This window comes from Ursus americanus, chromosome 16 (assembly GCF_024610735.1).
Source record: "Ursus americanus isolate L20-20 chromosome 16, mUrsAme1.1.p, whole genome shotgun sequence".
NCBI classification, from domain to species: Eukaryota; Metazoa; Chordata; class Mammalia; order Carnivora; family Ursidae; genus Ursus; species Ursus americanus.
Window position 1 is genome coordinate 9,057,702 of NC_142142.1, and position 15,766 is coordinate 9,073,467.

General features: G+C 50.5%; 1 protein-coding gene across 3 annotated transcripts in view; it reads right to left on the reverse strand.

The window, feature by feature from the left end:
• Nucleotides 1-3,147: 3,147 nt before the first annotated feature.
• Nucleotides 3,148-15,766, reverse strand: part of C2CD3 (C2 domain containing 3 centriole elongation regulator) — a 130,715-nt gene continuing 118,096 nt past the window's right edge. For 2 of the 3 annotated variants that reach the window (XM_045816163.2, XM_045816164.2), the window contains one exon: nucleotides 3,148-3,988. In XM_045816163.2, coding sequence (XP_045672119.2) covers nucleotides 3,848-3,988 — 141 coding nt within the window. In that variant the 3' untranslated portion in view covers nucleotides 3,148-3,847. Of the gene's footprint in view, nucleotides 3,989-13,234; nucleotides 13,403-15,766 lie in introns of all 3 variants that reach the window. The other variant, XR_015726931.1, reaches the window with a different exon arrangement.

Genomic DNA, 15,766 nt, shown 5'->3' on the forward strand with positions numbered 1-15,766 from the left:
TTGTTTACATATATATATATATATATATATATATATATATTTTTTTTTTTTTTTTATTTCAGATAGAGGGAGAGTGAGCACAAGCAGGGTGGAAGGCGAGGGAGAAGCAGACCCTCTGCTGAGCAGGGAGCCCGACACGGGGCTCGATCCCAGGACCCCGGGATCATGGCCTGAGCTGAAGGCAGACGCTTAACTGACTGAGCCACCCAGGCGCCCCTGTCTCTATAGATTTCTTTTTTTTTTTTTTTTAATTTTTTTTTTAATTTTTTTTTTAAAGATTTTATTTATTTATGTGACAGAGAGACAGCCAGCGAGAGAGGGAACACAGCAGGGGGAGTGGGAGAGGAAGAAGCAGGCTCATAGCGGAAGAGCCTGATGTGGGACTCGATCCCGGATCACCAGGATCACGCCCTGAGCCGAAGGCAGACGCTTTAACGACTGCGCTACCCAGGCGCCCCCTGTCTCTATAGATTTCTGAACCCTTCATATAAGTAAAATCGTACAGAATGTGACTGGCTTTTTTTCAGTTAGCATAGTGCTCTCAAGACACGTCCGTGTTATAGCTCGTATCGGTACCTCATTCCTTTTTTATTGCTGAGCCTCGGAACATTTGTAATGCTTCCTTTACAGAGGAGAAAACGGTGTCAGGGAGGAACAAGGACTTACCCAGGTCATACTGCTAGTATATGGCAGGGCCCAACTTCCGGCCCTTAAATTATATCCTATTCTGGGCCTATCTGCTGTGACCATTACCATCTCAGACATGACACTTGGAGGCTTCAGCACGGACATTGCTGAAGGGAGCCAGAGGGAGCTGGGAGAAGTGTGTGGAGCACAGCTGGGAGGGTCCCTAGCAGCTGCTACTACTGTGGGCCCCATCAGTAGGCGCTGAGGGGAAGGGTGGGGCACATCTGAACCTGGGACCCAGGTGACACAGGAAAGAGGAGGGGAGGGTGACAGGAGAAGAGATTGGGGGGGAGGGAGTTAACTGGGTAGGGCAGAGGAATAGGCAGAAGCCATTTCTGGACTTGGGCGCAGAGCCATGGCCACAGGGCATTGGTCACAAGTCCAGACACTCAAGTGCAAAGCCAGGGCTGTGCCTGTCCTCTTCCTTGGACCAGGCCCTGCCTTCACATCGGTAGCACAGGCAGTTGTGTAGTGTTTATAAGGGAAGGGGCTGCTAGGACTGCTGAGGTTGGGCTCGGGAAGAAGGTTCTGGGCTCCAGCTGGAAATGCTGGCCTGGAGGTGGTGGGTGAATTGCAGTGGATACATGGGGAGGGATAAACAACAGGAGCTCAAACAAGGAGGCCATGGGCCCTGGAATACCCCGAGGGAAGACTCAGCTTACAGTGGCCTGGGAGGCTTCTTGAGGGCAGGGCCAGGTCTGTCTGCTCTGGCTCCCTGTCCCCAGAACCCAACAGGCACTAGAAGTTCCATGGTTGGCTGCAAGGGGCTGGGATCAGCCAGCATCCAGTGACCAGAAACACCCATTTTCAGGTCTCTGCAGACGCAGTGCCTGAGAGGAAGTGAGGGAGAGGATGGCTGGTTGTCAAATATGTACCTCGTGCCCTTATGCCAGGCTGCATGGCTTACAAGGCATTTCACCTCTGAGCTGTCACCGGGAAAGAGCTCCAACTTTCAGGGAGAAGATACTGGTAAATAACACACTCTTTTTAAGTGTAGGTGATGGTTTACAGACCCTTAGGGTGCCCTTGTGTTATTGGGGGCTGCCCTGAGCCTGGGTAGGAGAAACCAACTGGGTAGCAGCAGCCTGTGTCCTCCTGTGGCCTTATCCTGACTTGACCCAATCAGGTTATTTACAGAAGCTGGAGCAGGATTTGGAAGGAATATTCTTCACCTGAGGCTTAACCCCTCAGGCCTGGGCCCCTGACTGCCCCTCTGTAGGTTCTATGTGGCCTTAAGGGAGGTGGGGCCCCCTGCCTCGAAAGCTCCCACTGTGAACCTGAGAGGAAGGCACTGGGGATGGGGTGAGCTGGCAGGCTGAAGGCTGGGGGGCTGAGCTAAACAAGAAAGGGGAACAGCCTGGTCAGAGGGCACTTCACTGATGAGGGGGCACTTGGTCCCTCCTTGGGGTTCATGCAGGACCCTATAGCCTCAGGCACATCCTGCCTGTCTCAGAGTTGTGGGTGTGCTTGCCTGTCTGCTGGTTTGCTCCAGGAGCTCCAGGAGAGTGGGGGAGGTGTGGGAGGAGCTGACATTTCCTCGGCTTCCACTAAGTGCCAAGTGCGGGCGAAGCACTTTCACAAATGTCATCTCGTTCCATCTCGCAACAACCCCCTGAAGCGTTATTATCTCCATTTTACAGATGAGGCAACAGAAGCTCAGATGGAAGGACAGTCAAGCCGGAGGAGACCTATCAGGGCAGTGGCAGCGTCAGACCTGTCTCTTCCCTGTCCCCAGCAGCATGTGGCCCTGAGTACTCTCCTGGTTCTTTCTCTGGGTTCGTCCTCCGACTTTTCTAGGAAGCCCGCCCTGGTTGTTCCAGCCCACATGGTCTTTCTCCATGAATTTCCCGAATTCAGAGCGCTCGCTGGCTACTCCGTGTGTGCAGAAGCCTTGTGACATCTCTGGAAATGTTTCGTGTGGTGATTCATTTCCTAGCTCCATCAACAGAGGCAAATGACTTAACTTTGGTGCGTTTCAGTTTATAAAATGGGTATCGTGATCTGTAGGCTACAGAATTGTTATGAGGACTAAGCAAAATGACGTGTGCTTGGGGAGGAAAGTGGGGCCCTCCATGTTAGTTCTCTTCCAGCCACTCTGCACATCTTTGCCTTTTTCTTATCTTCCCCACAGGCCGTGTCTACAGTAGCTGCTCAAATGTTTGGAGTCTGACAGTCTTAAGCCAGAGCGATCCATCCTAGAGAGATCAGGGATTCTGAGCAGACCTGTTCCAGGAGACCGCTCCACTTTGCTGATGGATTTGAGGCATAAGCAAAGGAAAAACTGGGTGTCATCCCAATCTGGACCAATCTGATCTCTCACCGTGAAGTCTCAGGGTGACCCTGGCCCCTGGTCCCAGGAGAGCTTAAGGGACCGTATGGTTTTCAAGCTTTCCTTTGGCTGTTAGAGCACAAATGGATTCCTAACACCCCAGTCCAGTGACAACCCAAGACACACCTGTGTACAGAACACAAATACCAATCTGATTTTATTCAAACACAGGCAGGAACAATGTCCTTCAGAGCTGGGTAAAAACAGTAAGTTAAAAGCATGGTTAGAATTTCAGATAATCATGAAAAGTTAGAAGGAGGTGATATCCCCCCTCCTTTTCTATTGATTAATTCAACACAGCATACAAATAATTTATATCTATAAAATACCCTTATTTCTAAGCAAATCAACAGGAGGTGGCCCTAGGATTTCCTCAGCTATGCACAACACACACAATCGTCACCCCCTCCTCTACCCCACCCAAACTTCAAGGCAAAAATGGCCCATGATATTCAGGCAGAAGGTGGGCCCCTGTCAGCAGCAGGCTATCAAAGACACTGGAAGGAGTTTCTCAGCCGAGAGACACATGCCTGCTTGGGTCCCTTGGTCAAAAGATGGGTGGTTCCACTTGGGTACTGGAGTCCATTTTGTTTCTAGCCTTTGCCTCACCATAGAAGGAAGACGCTGAAAGCCTGGCAGGTGGACTTTGGACTGGTTTGGGACGTTCCTCCAGGCTGCGCTGGATGGGTCTCAAGGCACCCACGGACTAGGCTGGTGGTGGTTTCAGGGCTCTCATGGCCTTGAAGGAAGCAGACCTTGTGCCTCATGCAAGCCGGACAAGGCTGAAGGACGGTGGGCAGGTGGGTCCTTCCCTTTGTCTTCCAGTCTGTATTAGTCTTTCTGGGAGTATTGGGAAGAAAATATCCGTGCGATCCTGCGAGTTTCTTCCTCAGGCAGGTTAGGAGGGAGCGAGTTAGGTCTGGGACGACAAGGCCTTCTGGACAAGGCTCTGCTGGAGGCCTCACTCTTGTCCTGAAGAGGAAGGAGTCAGCTAGGTTAGCACTGAGGATATGTCACCTCCAAAAATGACTTTGGTTCCTCTCCTATTTTGGTCCTCTGGCTAATGTTGCTATAGAGCTGACTGGTTTACAAAGCGCTTTACGTACCTGATCTTGTTTAGCCCTCACCTCAACCCCGCAGGTGGGTACATTGTTCCCATGTCATGGAGAGGAAACTAGAGGTCAGGTTTAAATCAACTCAAGGTCCCACAGCTTGGAGTGGCAGAGCCAAGATATGAACCCTAGCTTACACTCTGTCTATGGCTCTGGAGGAGGAGTCCCCTCCAGGACAGGTTGAAAGCCTCAGCCCTTCTCTTGCTGCATGAATGTAGATAAGTCATTTGTCCTCTGAGTTGTAACTGTTCCACAGGTGACCCTGCGAATATATCCAACTCCCAGGGAGAAGATGTTGGTGAATAATACACTCTCAGTATGGCCCCTGGGAGTTCCGAGAGCTGGCAGGTGACATGAACCACATGCCCACGGGCCCTCCTACCCAATCTTTCCCTGCCTCAGGCTGACAGGGTATCACTAATTCCCCCTTAAGGTCCTAGTGTACATTTGGGTTAGGACATGGTGGTCCTTCTGGACTCCTCTATGACTCATTCTTTTGCTCATTCAACTGCTTCCCACCCCACTTTATTTTCTGTACCAGGTTCCTGCCCTGAAGGAGCTCAATGCTTTACAGAAAAGCCACCCCACACAGCCGGCAGACAGCAAGGGGCAGTGCTGAAAGGAGATGAGAGTCACCACCGCGGGTGAACCTGGCTGACCTCAACAGCACACAGCCTGCCCTATGGATGGGTATCTCTTCTCTGTCCTCAAATCCATGAGCTGAGATCTTCACAAGCTGATGGAGGCATAGGCAGCTCACCGTACCACTCCCCAGGCACCGAGAATCAGCTTGGTGGAGACCCCAGAGACTGAAACTACCTCCTTGCCACTTGCAATTCTGTTAATGGGAAACTGAGGCCCAGCTACAGTTGCTTCTGCGATCAGTAACATTTAGTAATCCCTTCCTTCCTTCATTTAACCTTTTTAAGGCCTACCGTGAGGAGATAGAAATGAACAGAACAGTTTTTTGTTTTTTTTAAAGACTATTTGAGAGCGAGACAGCATGAGCAGGGGGAGGGGCAGAGAGAGCTGAGCAGGCAGCCCGATGTGGGGGCTCGATCCCAGGACCCCAAGATCATGACCTGAGCCGAAGGCAGACGCTTAACTGACTGAGCCACCCAGGCGCCCTCAGAACCCAGTTCTTGACTTCCATAGCTCAGACAGGACAGAGTGATCTACTAAAAAAATTAGAATAGCAGCCAGAATGTGAAAAGGGGAGTAGAAGCCAGGCAACCTTGAGGACTACCTGCCAATCTGGAATTCTAAATGCTAAAGGAGTACATAGAGCCTGAGCAAACTCTCAGCAGTGACAGCCCCCAGTTAGGGTTGCCCGAGAACCAAGAGTAGAGTGGTGCTAGTAGAGATGAGAAGACATAGCTCTGTGTCTTCTAGGCAGGCCTAGGCTGAAAGAGAAAAAAAGAAACCTACCCTCTGTTCACGATTGGAGTTCTTCCTTCAAAATATGAGAGGCACCTGTACCGCATAATGCCTCAGGCCGAGTAGGCCACTCGCCCAGCCATTGCTTGCCCCCCTGCCCCCCCCCCAACTGGATGGGTGCTCCTGCAAGACATGGACTGAGTCTGATGCTTGTGACTCCAACTGGGCCAGGTCCAAGACGGGAACTTGGTAGCTGCTAGACCACGGAATGGGTGGGACCAAGCCATGGTGACCAGAGGCTGAAACTGGGTGGGGAGGAGACTGCCTCTTAGAGAAAACATCTTATTCATTCATTCTAGAACCAGTGGTTGTTGGCCTACCATGCGCCAGGCCTTCGGTTAGGTCAGATCCTCTCAGGGGCTTGGTAGCGCATTAAATCTCCCTCTGTACTCCCAAGATCCAAGACTGCTGTCTCGCAAGCTATTTAGGATTTAGAGGTAACAGCGAATCCCCTTCCAGTCCCCTGGCTACACTGCAGACCGAGCTTCTGGGTCACCAGCTGTACCTTAACTTTCCATTTCTTTCTTTGCTACAGTGAAAGGGGATGACAGAGATGTTTGTTCTATAAGTTAAACGGGAACACAGGCCTAAAAGCATAGTCCCCTATCTCAAATCCTAAACCAAACTTCTGTGTCCTCATCTGCCAAAAAGCAGCACCATTTTCAAGAGGCTCTGGTGGGTCTTGTTTTCCATCATTGGAAGGGCTAAGTACCTCAGTTCATGAAATGACCATCAAAGACCTTTTGTTGGTGACTCATCAAGCCTTTCAGGAGCCTAAGATCTATTCAACCCGATCAATTTTTTTTTTTAAATTTTAAAGAGATTTTTTTTTTTTTTGAGAGAGAGAGAGAGAGCATGCGCGTGCGTGATGAGGGGAGTGGGGGAAGGGAGAGGGAGAAGCAGGCTCTCCGCTGAGCAAAGAGCCCGACACGGGGCTCAATCCCAGGACCCAAGCCGAAGGCAGATGCTTAACCGACTGAGCCACTCAAGCACCCCTCAACCCGATCAATTTTTAAGGACAGTAAGTAGCCATGGTTTCTGTCCCCAGAGGGCTGCTCAGGCCAGAGGGGAGAAGACAGATGTTGACCTAGCCAACAGTCACAGAGCTGAAGCTTAGAACTCGGGAGCATGGAGAAAGGAGCAATTCGTAACAGCCAGGAGGGACAGGGAGGCCTCACACAGAGGTGAGATCTGAGAGGGGCAGTTTCAGCAGAACTTGAGGTGGGATGAGGTTATTTCACTGGAGGAACAGCGTGAGCACAGGCCTGCACCTGACTGGCTGGGCCAACATCTGCCCTGGAACTGAATCAAGGATGGCTGGTTTAGCCAACTTCCCAGCACCCACACCTGGACCCGGCAACCTAGGGGGCCTTATCTGTATGGCCCAGGCCCAGGGACAGGGCTTGGCTCTGTGTACTAGGCAGGGCTGGGGTGTGGAAGGACAGAGAACACACACTCAACAGCATTTGGCTTTTGTTGACCTCAGTAGGGTCTGAAAAACATCTTGACTAGGAGTAAAGGTTCTTTCTTCATCAGAGTTGTTACTCCAAAACACACAACTTTGGAGGGGCTGGGCAGAGGTGAAATTGCTCAGAGCAAGGACACCTCTATTTGTACTGACTGCTGCTCTGAAATCCTCCCATGCTCCCGCTGGAGCCCTGGTGCCCAGGTGCCCAGAAAAAAAGCAGGGCCCCATGTTCAGCAGAGATGCCTGCCTTGCTCAACTTTCACCCCCTTGGCTGGCTGCCTTCCCCCAGGCGGGACTAGGACTTCCTTGGGGCTGGAGAGCAGCAGACTCAGCAGCTGCAGCTAGCAGCAGGGGGGAATGGGGACAAGACACACAGCCCAGCAGCCTAGCCCTGAGAGGCAAATCCTAAATTTGAGCACCCAGCCCAACTGCAGCATGGCTGGGCTCCATGAGCAGATGATGAGAGAGGAGGTGCTCTGTAACCCAGGAACTGCTTCCGCCTGGTGGGTCCTTCTTTGGCCAGGTCCCTGTGATATAGTGTCTTCTCCAAAAGCTCCCTCAGGAAGGACCAGCCCTCTTCTTTGGACTGAAATATGGTCTGGTCCATGCCACCGTGTTCTGGGTTCTCTCCACTCTAGTCCCCAGATGGATCCCCTTGAACAGACCACCTGCCCCCAGGAAGGTGGGTGCAGGTCTCCCCACTCACCCCTGCTTCAGAGTGTTCCTGGGACTTTCTCAGAGGGGACGCAATGGGATGGACTGGAAGGAAAATGGTCTGTGGTCTGTGGCCAAGCCCAACTGTCCACTTGCTTGATGCCAAGACACACACTTTCTCTGGGTCTCGGTATCTTTGTTACCAAAGGGAACTTCAGTTTGGCCTTCTTACCCAGGTCTACTGAGAAGGCGAAATGAAATTCAGATGTGACCAAGGGTCTGGGCAGGTACAACATCTTGCAAAACCCAGAGGCTAAGCTGGAGCTGGAGCCAACACCTGCTGCAGAGAGCACAATGAGGCCTTGCTGTTCTCGGACGTCACCCCAGGTAGAGCAGAAGTCACGTACTGTACCTCCCCGAGGCATGCCCCCAGGCCTGGCCAAGCTCTCCCCACTCCACTGCCCTCTGCCCAAGGAACCTCTGGGCCTGGCATCAGGGCTGAAGTTTTGTTCTTTTCCAGAACATTTCCCTTAAGTAACATAAACACAGACTTAGTTGCTGGAAACGAAACAAAACTTTTGCAAGAGCTGAAAACTGAAAGTAAACAGCTCCCCGATTCTGGCTGGCTAGGTGGACCTGCCAGCGGATTGCTGCCTCAGACAGCTCCGTGCAGCTGCCCGCCTTCCTCAACTTTCACCCGCTTGGCCGGCTGCCCTCCCCTGCGGTGGCTCCCAGAGTCCTCTCCAAAGGCCGGAACTAGGACTTCCTTGGGCTAAAGAGAGCAGATTCAGCAGCCGCGGCTAGGAGCAGGGGGGATGTGGGGACGAGACACGGACCAGGGGCCTAGCCCTGAGAGGCAAATCCTAAATTTGGTCACCCAGCTCAATGGCAGCGCAGCGGCTGGGCTCCGTAATCTAAGCTCACCCTCTGTTGCGGCAGCAGAACTCTGGCCACGTGGTCCTCACTACGTACACCCTCCCTCCATTCCTCACCACACCCTCTTCCCTCCCTATCCTCCCTCTGAGGAGCCTTCCCTGACAACAGGCCCATTCTGTAGGGACTAGAGCCACTCCCTCACCCTGGGCCTCAGCCTCCCCACCTACGGAATGAAGAGGCCTGACTAAATCAAGACTCCTCAACCCTCTGAACTCAAGCCCTGCCAGGGAGAGGGTGTGAAAGTCCGCACTCCTGAGAGGGAAGGGTTAAAGTGCCATTCCTGGAAGAGTTTCTGGCTCCTCCCAGACTCTGGCCTCAGAGCAGCTCAGGCAACTTGAGCCCTGCACCCGCCTAGCAGTCCTGTGGGCCCTTCCCCTTGAGGTGCCTGCCAAGTTGCATTCTGGACCAGGGTGGGCACTAGACAATTCTGGCTGTTTCCCCTGACTTCTGTACACCCTTGGCCAGGGAGCTCATCTCCCCAAAGCTCTGTGTAGCCTTTATCAAGAACCCTTGGACCTTTAAGACTCTTCTTGGCCCTCTGCAGAGAGCAAGGGACTTGGTGGCTCAAAGAAATGAGGCAATATGTCAAGAGGGACATCTCAGCCATCAGGCCTGGACCACAGGCTGAGGAGAGAGGAGACCCGGCTCAGGAAGTTCCCTTGCGCCCCTGCTGACCTGATCTGATGATTTTGTGGAAGCTGGGTTTCTCTACCAGGACTGTGCATCTCTTAGATGCCTTTAGGCTTGAGGAAGGGAAGACAAGAGACAGAAAAATTCTGTGGACTCCTGTGAGAAAAGCAGCAGACTTAAAGCCTTAAGACTCATAGGCAGGCAGGCCAGAGCCTTCTGAGGCTAGGGATCTATTAGCTGCAGGTGGGGGTGGTGTGTCGCCCTGGGCCTCTAACTCAGGGTCTGAATGGAGCACCCGGTCAATTGCTACAGCCTTGAAAACTGCTTCCATACTTCAGGGCTCCTCTGTGGGGCCTAACTTCCCAGCTCCCAGTTCCTGGTGCTAAGCTTTTGATCACACCCCTATCCCTTAGCATTTCAACCTACCAGTTCCCCCCAGAATGGAGCAACATAAGAGGGAAGACATCTCAATAGTAATGATGACAAAAATAACAGCAGCTAACACTCATACAGTTCTCTCTCTCTCTCAAACAGATTTTTTTACTCACTCAGGAACAGCAGCGCCTGGCCCCGTGCCTGTGGTTGGTCTGGGGACTTGTTCCTGCTGTGTCTAGAGTGTGGCCTTCACAGGAGGGCACAGAACAAGACGAGGGCTGTCTCATGCTAAAGAACTGCCATGTGGGCAGGCAGGGAGGCCAAAGCTCAGATGACAGGTTGCTTTTGCTCTTTGCTTCTGATTCCTATCCTACCCTGACTGTTCTGGCCCAGTTTTTTCCCTCCCTATCTCTGACCTCCTTTCTAGCATATACTGCTTGTACCTCCGAGTTGCCAAGTTCTGCTGATTCCCTGAGAGGTTTTTTTTTCTCCAACTCCACAGCTTATAAAGCCTTTCCTTTATTTCTGCTGAATTCTACTCAAGCCACTGTTGTGGCTCTGTCTTCTTTTCCCTAAATTCATTCTTTTTGTTTTGTTTTCCTTGTTACTGTAAGCTAGTATCACTTGAGAAAGCTAGTGAGTGGTTTGGAGGCCAGAACCCCTAGGAACTGTGAGCTCCCCGAAGGCACAGTCCGTAGTACCAGGTCCAGCCCTTAAGGCATGACAGGTACTTGCTAGGAGTTGGTGGACTGAGATATAAAGCCGGCTCCCCTGGGGAACTGTGAGCTCCTGAGGGAAGGGGCCTTTTTCTGTCTTCTCTTAGCTCGGGACTGTGACTTTTTAATTTGCCAGAAGATGTATTTTTCAAGTTCGAGGCCCAAATTACCTTCTTATGCTCTGGCCTATGTGTCCTCAGGCCCAGTTCTGGCTCTCCTAGTCATCAATGAGAACTTACTGGAGGGTTCCAAGCAGAGAAGTCACATGATTCACTCAACATCTTAAAAGGTTAACAGATGCAGTATGGGGAATGGGTTGCCAGGGGCAAGGGCAGAAGCAGAGAGGCAAGTGAGGAGATTTCTGCAAGAATCTAGGCAAGAGGTGATGGTGGTTTAGACCACGCTGGTAATGGTTGGAGTGGTGATAAACAGATTTGGACATATTTTATTTTTTATACAGATTTATTTGACACAGAGAGAGATGTAGCGAGAGAGGGAACACAAGCAGGGCAAGTGGGAAAGGGAGAAGTAGGCCCCCTGCCAAGCAGGGAGCCCGATGCGGGGCTCGATCCCACAACCCTGGGATGATGACCTGAGCCGAAGGCAGATGCTTAACGACTGAGCCACCCAGGCGCCCCTGGATATACTGTAAGGACAGAGCTGCCAGAATTTCTTGGTGGATGGGAAACAGAGGTATTAGGGGGGATTCTAAGGGTTTTGGTCTAAAGTACAGAAGAAGGAGGATAGTGTGTTAACTGAGATGGGGAAGCTCTGAGGAATAAACCCTGGAGTGAGTGTTAATTTGAAGTATCTGTTAGACATCCAAGTGGAGCTACTGGGTAGGCGGCTGGACATAGGAGCCTCGAGTTCACAAAAGTCTGAGCTAAGATCACCGTTAGTACTGGTCAGCAGGTAGCGGGGATTTAAAGCTCTGAGATCAGACGGGGTCATCTAGAAAGCACGTGTGGATGGAGAAGTCTAAAGACTACGCCCGGGGTTACTGCTATGGTGACAAGCAGGGGAATAAGGAAGACGCGGCAAAGGTGGCTGAGTGGGAGCAGCCATGAGGGAGGCGGAGAGCCAAGAGGAACTGTGCCTTAGAAACAAGGGAAGAAAGTGCTTAAAGGAGAGAGATCAACTATGTCACACACTGCTGAGGGGTCAAAGAAACTGGGCACCAGGTTTGACAGGTGGCTTAGGAATACGGGTTTTTAAATTAAAAAATTTTTTTTGGCGGGGCGCCTGGGTGGCACAGCGGTTAAGCGTCTGCCTTCGGCTCAGGGCGTGATCCCGGCGTTCCGGGATCGAGCCCCACATCAGGCTCCTACGCTATGAGCCTGCTTCTTCCTCTCCCACTCCCCCTGCTTGTGTTCCCTCTCTCGCTGGCTGTCTCTATCTCTGTCGAATAAATAAATAAAATCTTTAAAAAAAAATTTTTTTTTTTGGCAACCCTGAAGAGTCCCTCTCCCTTCCCGTGGTGGGAAAGCGTGGACGTGAGTGAGACTAGTTGGAAGGAGTCGTGAGGGAGATGATGAAGACGAGATAACAGTACGGTCAGAAGTGAGCGGATGCAGATCTTTAGCGGGCAGAATTAACAGACCCTGGTAACAGACGGGCTCTGGGGCACGGGGGGTAAAGGAGCAAGAGGGGGGAAAGACGACACCTATGCTTCTGACAGAAGCCAGCACATGATGAGGGTTGAGTTCACAGAGATAAGGAATGCAGGGGCAGAGGGGCTGTGCAAAGGAAGGTGACAAGCTCAAGCTTCGGCCACAGTGAACTGTTTGTAACAGATCAGGGAAAAGATGGCTACGGTGCAGCTGGACCCACGTGTGTCTGCAGCGTGGGACAGACGAGTCTAGACTGAAGAGAAGGATTTGACAGTTGTCAAACTGTACCTAATAACTGAAGTACTTGGAGTGGTTGAGATTTCCCCGAAGAAATAGCTACAAGAGCAGAGGCCGGAAACCAAGGGAAAACAACATGTATAATACTGCTGTCTCATCTTTGACCTCTTTCCTCCCCTTTAGGGAAGTTGATAAATCGGCTAGTCTGCCCATAAGCAGCGAGGCAGACAGAATCAGACGTAACTGTCAATAAAAGCAGGAAGCTGTCCTACGGAAGAGGGACTTGATCATGGGAGGTAAGGGAAAGCAGAGCAAGAACCTGACTGATTCACAAGTACTACGACACCGCCGCTGGCTGACTGCGCGGCAGTCCTGCTGCCCCGGCCGCCCGTCCTCCTCTCCTTCCGAAAGCGGCGACAACGGAAGATGAGGCAGTCACGAGTAGGAGAGCTAAGGGCTGGCCTCTGTACCCTATCTGTGTGGCACCTGGTATTCCACAACCTCCCTGTGAGGCCTGATAACCCCTTCTGACAAACGAGGAAAGAGCCTCAGCAAGCTCAGAAGACTAATGTCACACAGAGGCCTGCATCCACTAAACCGCTGGGGAGAGTGGAAAAACCTGTTTCGTAAAAGCTGGAAGTGGAGACTGTCTGAGAGGTTCCTGGGCTCTGGGGCATCATTTCAACGTGGAGTGAAGGATTGGGCCTTCCCTTAGATCTTGTGGTGAGGCCAGAACAGTGGAGCCAGCGCTTACAAAGTCGCTCCTTTTGGAAGTTCGGGTTGCTTGCTTGGCCCTGAAGCAGGTCAGCTACGGCACAGCGGTCCTAGACACCGGTTGAGAAGAGCCCAGCAGCATCTCAAAGCGCTTCCCTTCAACCTTCAGAGCCAAGGCTGGCCTTAGGAAGAGGCGGAACTGATGACATTCTCAAATGAGGGTACAGGACAGGGCTCCTGCCCTCCTGTCCCTAACTCTCACTTTTACTATTGACAGGGCCTGAGACATTACAGAAAATAGAAGACAAGCAGAGAAAATAGACGGGCACCTGGTGGCTCAGTCAGTTAAGCGTCTCCCTTTGGCTCGGGTCATGATCCCAGCGTCTTGGGATCAAGCCCCACATTGGGCTCCTTGCTCGGCAGGAACCCTGCTTCTCCCTCTTCCTCTGCTTGCTGCTCCCCCTTCTTGTGCTCTTTCTCTGTCAAATAAGTAAAATCTTAAAAAAGAGAGAGAGAGAGAGAGAAAACAGAAGCTTCCATCAAATGGGAAACACTACCATCAAATTTCTAATCCTACTTGCTTTAGCACCCATCTTCTCGATCTTCTCCATCTTCCTCACGCTTCAGGGTGAGTGTTCTCTTTCCTCCCAATAGGGTACCTCCATATGCACTCTGCATCCCATGCCGTCTCTGACTCAAGGACCACCCTTTCTCTTCTCTCTCCCTCTCCTCCATCTTCCCATTCTCCTTTTCTCTATGGGACCATTGCATTCACATAAAGAAAGCTGTAGCCATTCCCATGTTAAACAAAACCAACCCAAAAAACCTTCCCTTTATCTCACATGCTACTCCAGCCACTATCCTATTTCCCTGCTCCACAGTCACAACCAGATTAATGGAAGGAGTTGGTATCTCCATTTTGGCACCATGCAATCACTGTTAAAATTTTAATTACATACAATTTTGTGATTTCATTGTGTTATATACCAAAGAAACTATGTGACATATGTAAATGATAAAGCATAATAAAAATGAACACCTGTGAATCCACAACCCAATCCAACTGTGAAAATAAAGAAACCTCATTTAAAGAGGAGTCAAGAAGCCCTGGAGGGGAGCTCTCCCACACTACCACTGGTAGTAAGCGGCAGACCCAGCATCCTCAACAGGAAGAAGCTTACTTTATTCCCATACCCTAACAGGAAAAAGCTCCTTGCCCAGCAACAACCTAGCCAAGGAGAACTCAGCAGAAAAGCCCCTCCCAGCTTCCTCCCTTCCCCCTATAAAAGCAAGCCCCTCTCCTCTGTTCTGCAGACTTGCCTGTTTTGCCATAGTTTACTCGTCCCAAAACTGCAATTCCTCTGCTGTTTCAGAATAAACGCATTTAGCTGGTAAAATAACCCATTCTTTTGTTTTTTAAGGTCAACAGAATCAAACCTAAGAACTGAAACACTGCTAATATTGTTGCATAGACCTATGTGCTCTTCCTCCCCTATCCTACCCCTGCCTCCACAACTATGAACATTGTAGTCAAACTGTTGAAAAAGAGAGAAAATCTTAAAAGTAGACAGAAAATAAAGGTCACATTACACTCGGGGCAACAGTAAGAATGATGGCTGCTTCTCCTCAGCGACAACGTCGATCAGAGTGTGGGATGGTGACTCTAAAATGCTAAAACAAACAAAATTCAAGTTGGACTTCCATATCCAGTGGGAAAAAATATCCTTGAAAAATGAAGGCAAAAGAAGATATTTTCAGACAACTGAAGCTGTTGCCAGTAGGTCTGCAATACATGAAATTCTAAAGGAAGTTCTTCGTGCTGAAGGGAAATGATCCTGGCCAGAAATGAGGATGTGAGGAAGGAAAGAAGAACATCTGCAACAGTAAGTATGCAGGAAAATACAAAAGTCTGGTTTTTGTCTTAAATTCTTCAAAGTGAGGCTACTTTTAAAACCTTCTGAGACCATAAGCTGAGAAGACTGTGGTGCTCTTGCCCAAGCATAATTCACAGTTAGATCTAAAATGAACCATAGTATAATGAAGTCAATCAAAGTTCTGACTTATCCCATGGTAACTATTTCAATGCTTTAAAAAATAAATGTAATTCTTAATTTTTTTTTAATTAACTTTTGGTGCCTCTACTTCCTAGTGTCTTAAACACACACTTGATCTGATTCCTACATTATCCGGCACTGGGCAGCAGCCTGCCAGAGCGCAAGACTCGGACAAATTGCTGCCCTGAACGCATCAAGTAGCAAGAGGGTCATTGCTGGTGAGGACGACCGACCGCCCGAGCTTTCCTGGGTCCTGGGCCTTTCAGTGCTGAAATGGGACAGTTCGGGTGAACTGGATGATTAGTTACCCTAAGTAAGACCCAGAATGAGGTCTTGAGAGAGGTGGCCCTGAGAACAGCAGACAAACAATGGAGTTTTGCTGTGACTAAGAAAGAAAAACGGCTGGAAAGTATATGAGACTTATCTTCTCAAAACTAGACTTGCCCTTTGATAGAAGTGAAAATTCTTCTCTCTCCGTCTCCCACACTTGTGTCTTATGTTTACCAGATCAAAGACAGTAAACTCCCCTGGGAGTTGGTACACCAGGAGGACAGAAACACAAAAGCAGGGCAGCAGGTCTGCAATGGTAGGTGAGAGACCACAGCTCAAAGGGCCGCACAGACTCCCTTCCTACGGGGCGTGCTCACTGACATTTCACCCCCTTTGCTGGGAGGAGAAGAGGGAAAGGGAACTGACAGTGCCTACTTTTTTCCTCTAGACTAATTCTTGCCATCATCCTATTAGGTAAAGGATTATTTTAGCCTGATGTTACTTAAAAGGAAACAAACTCAGAAAGGTCAAGTCACT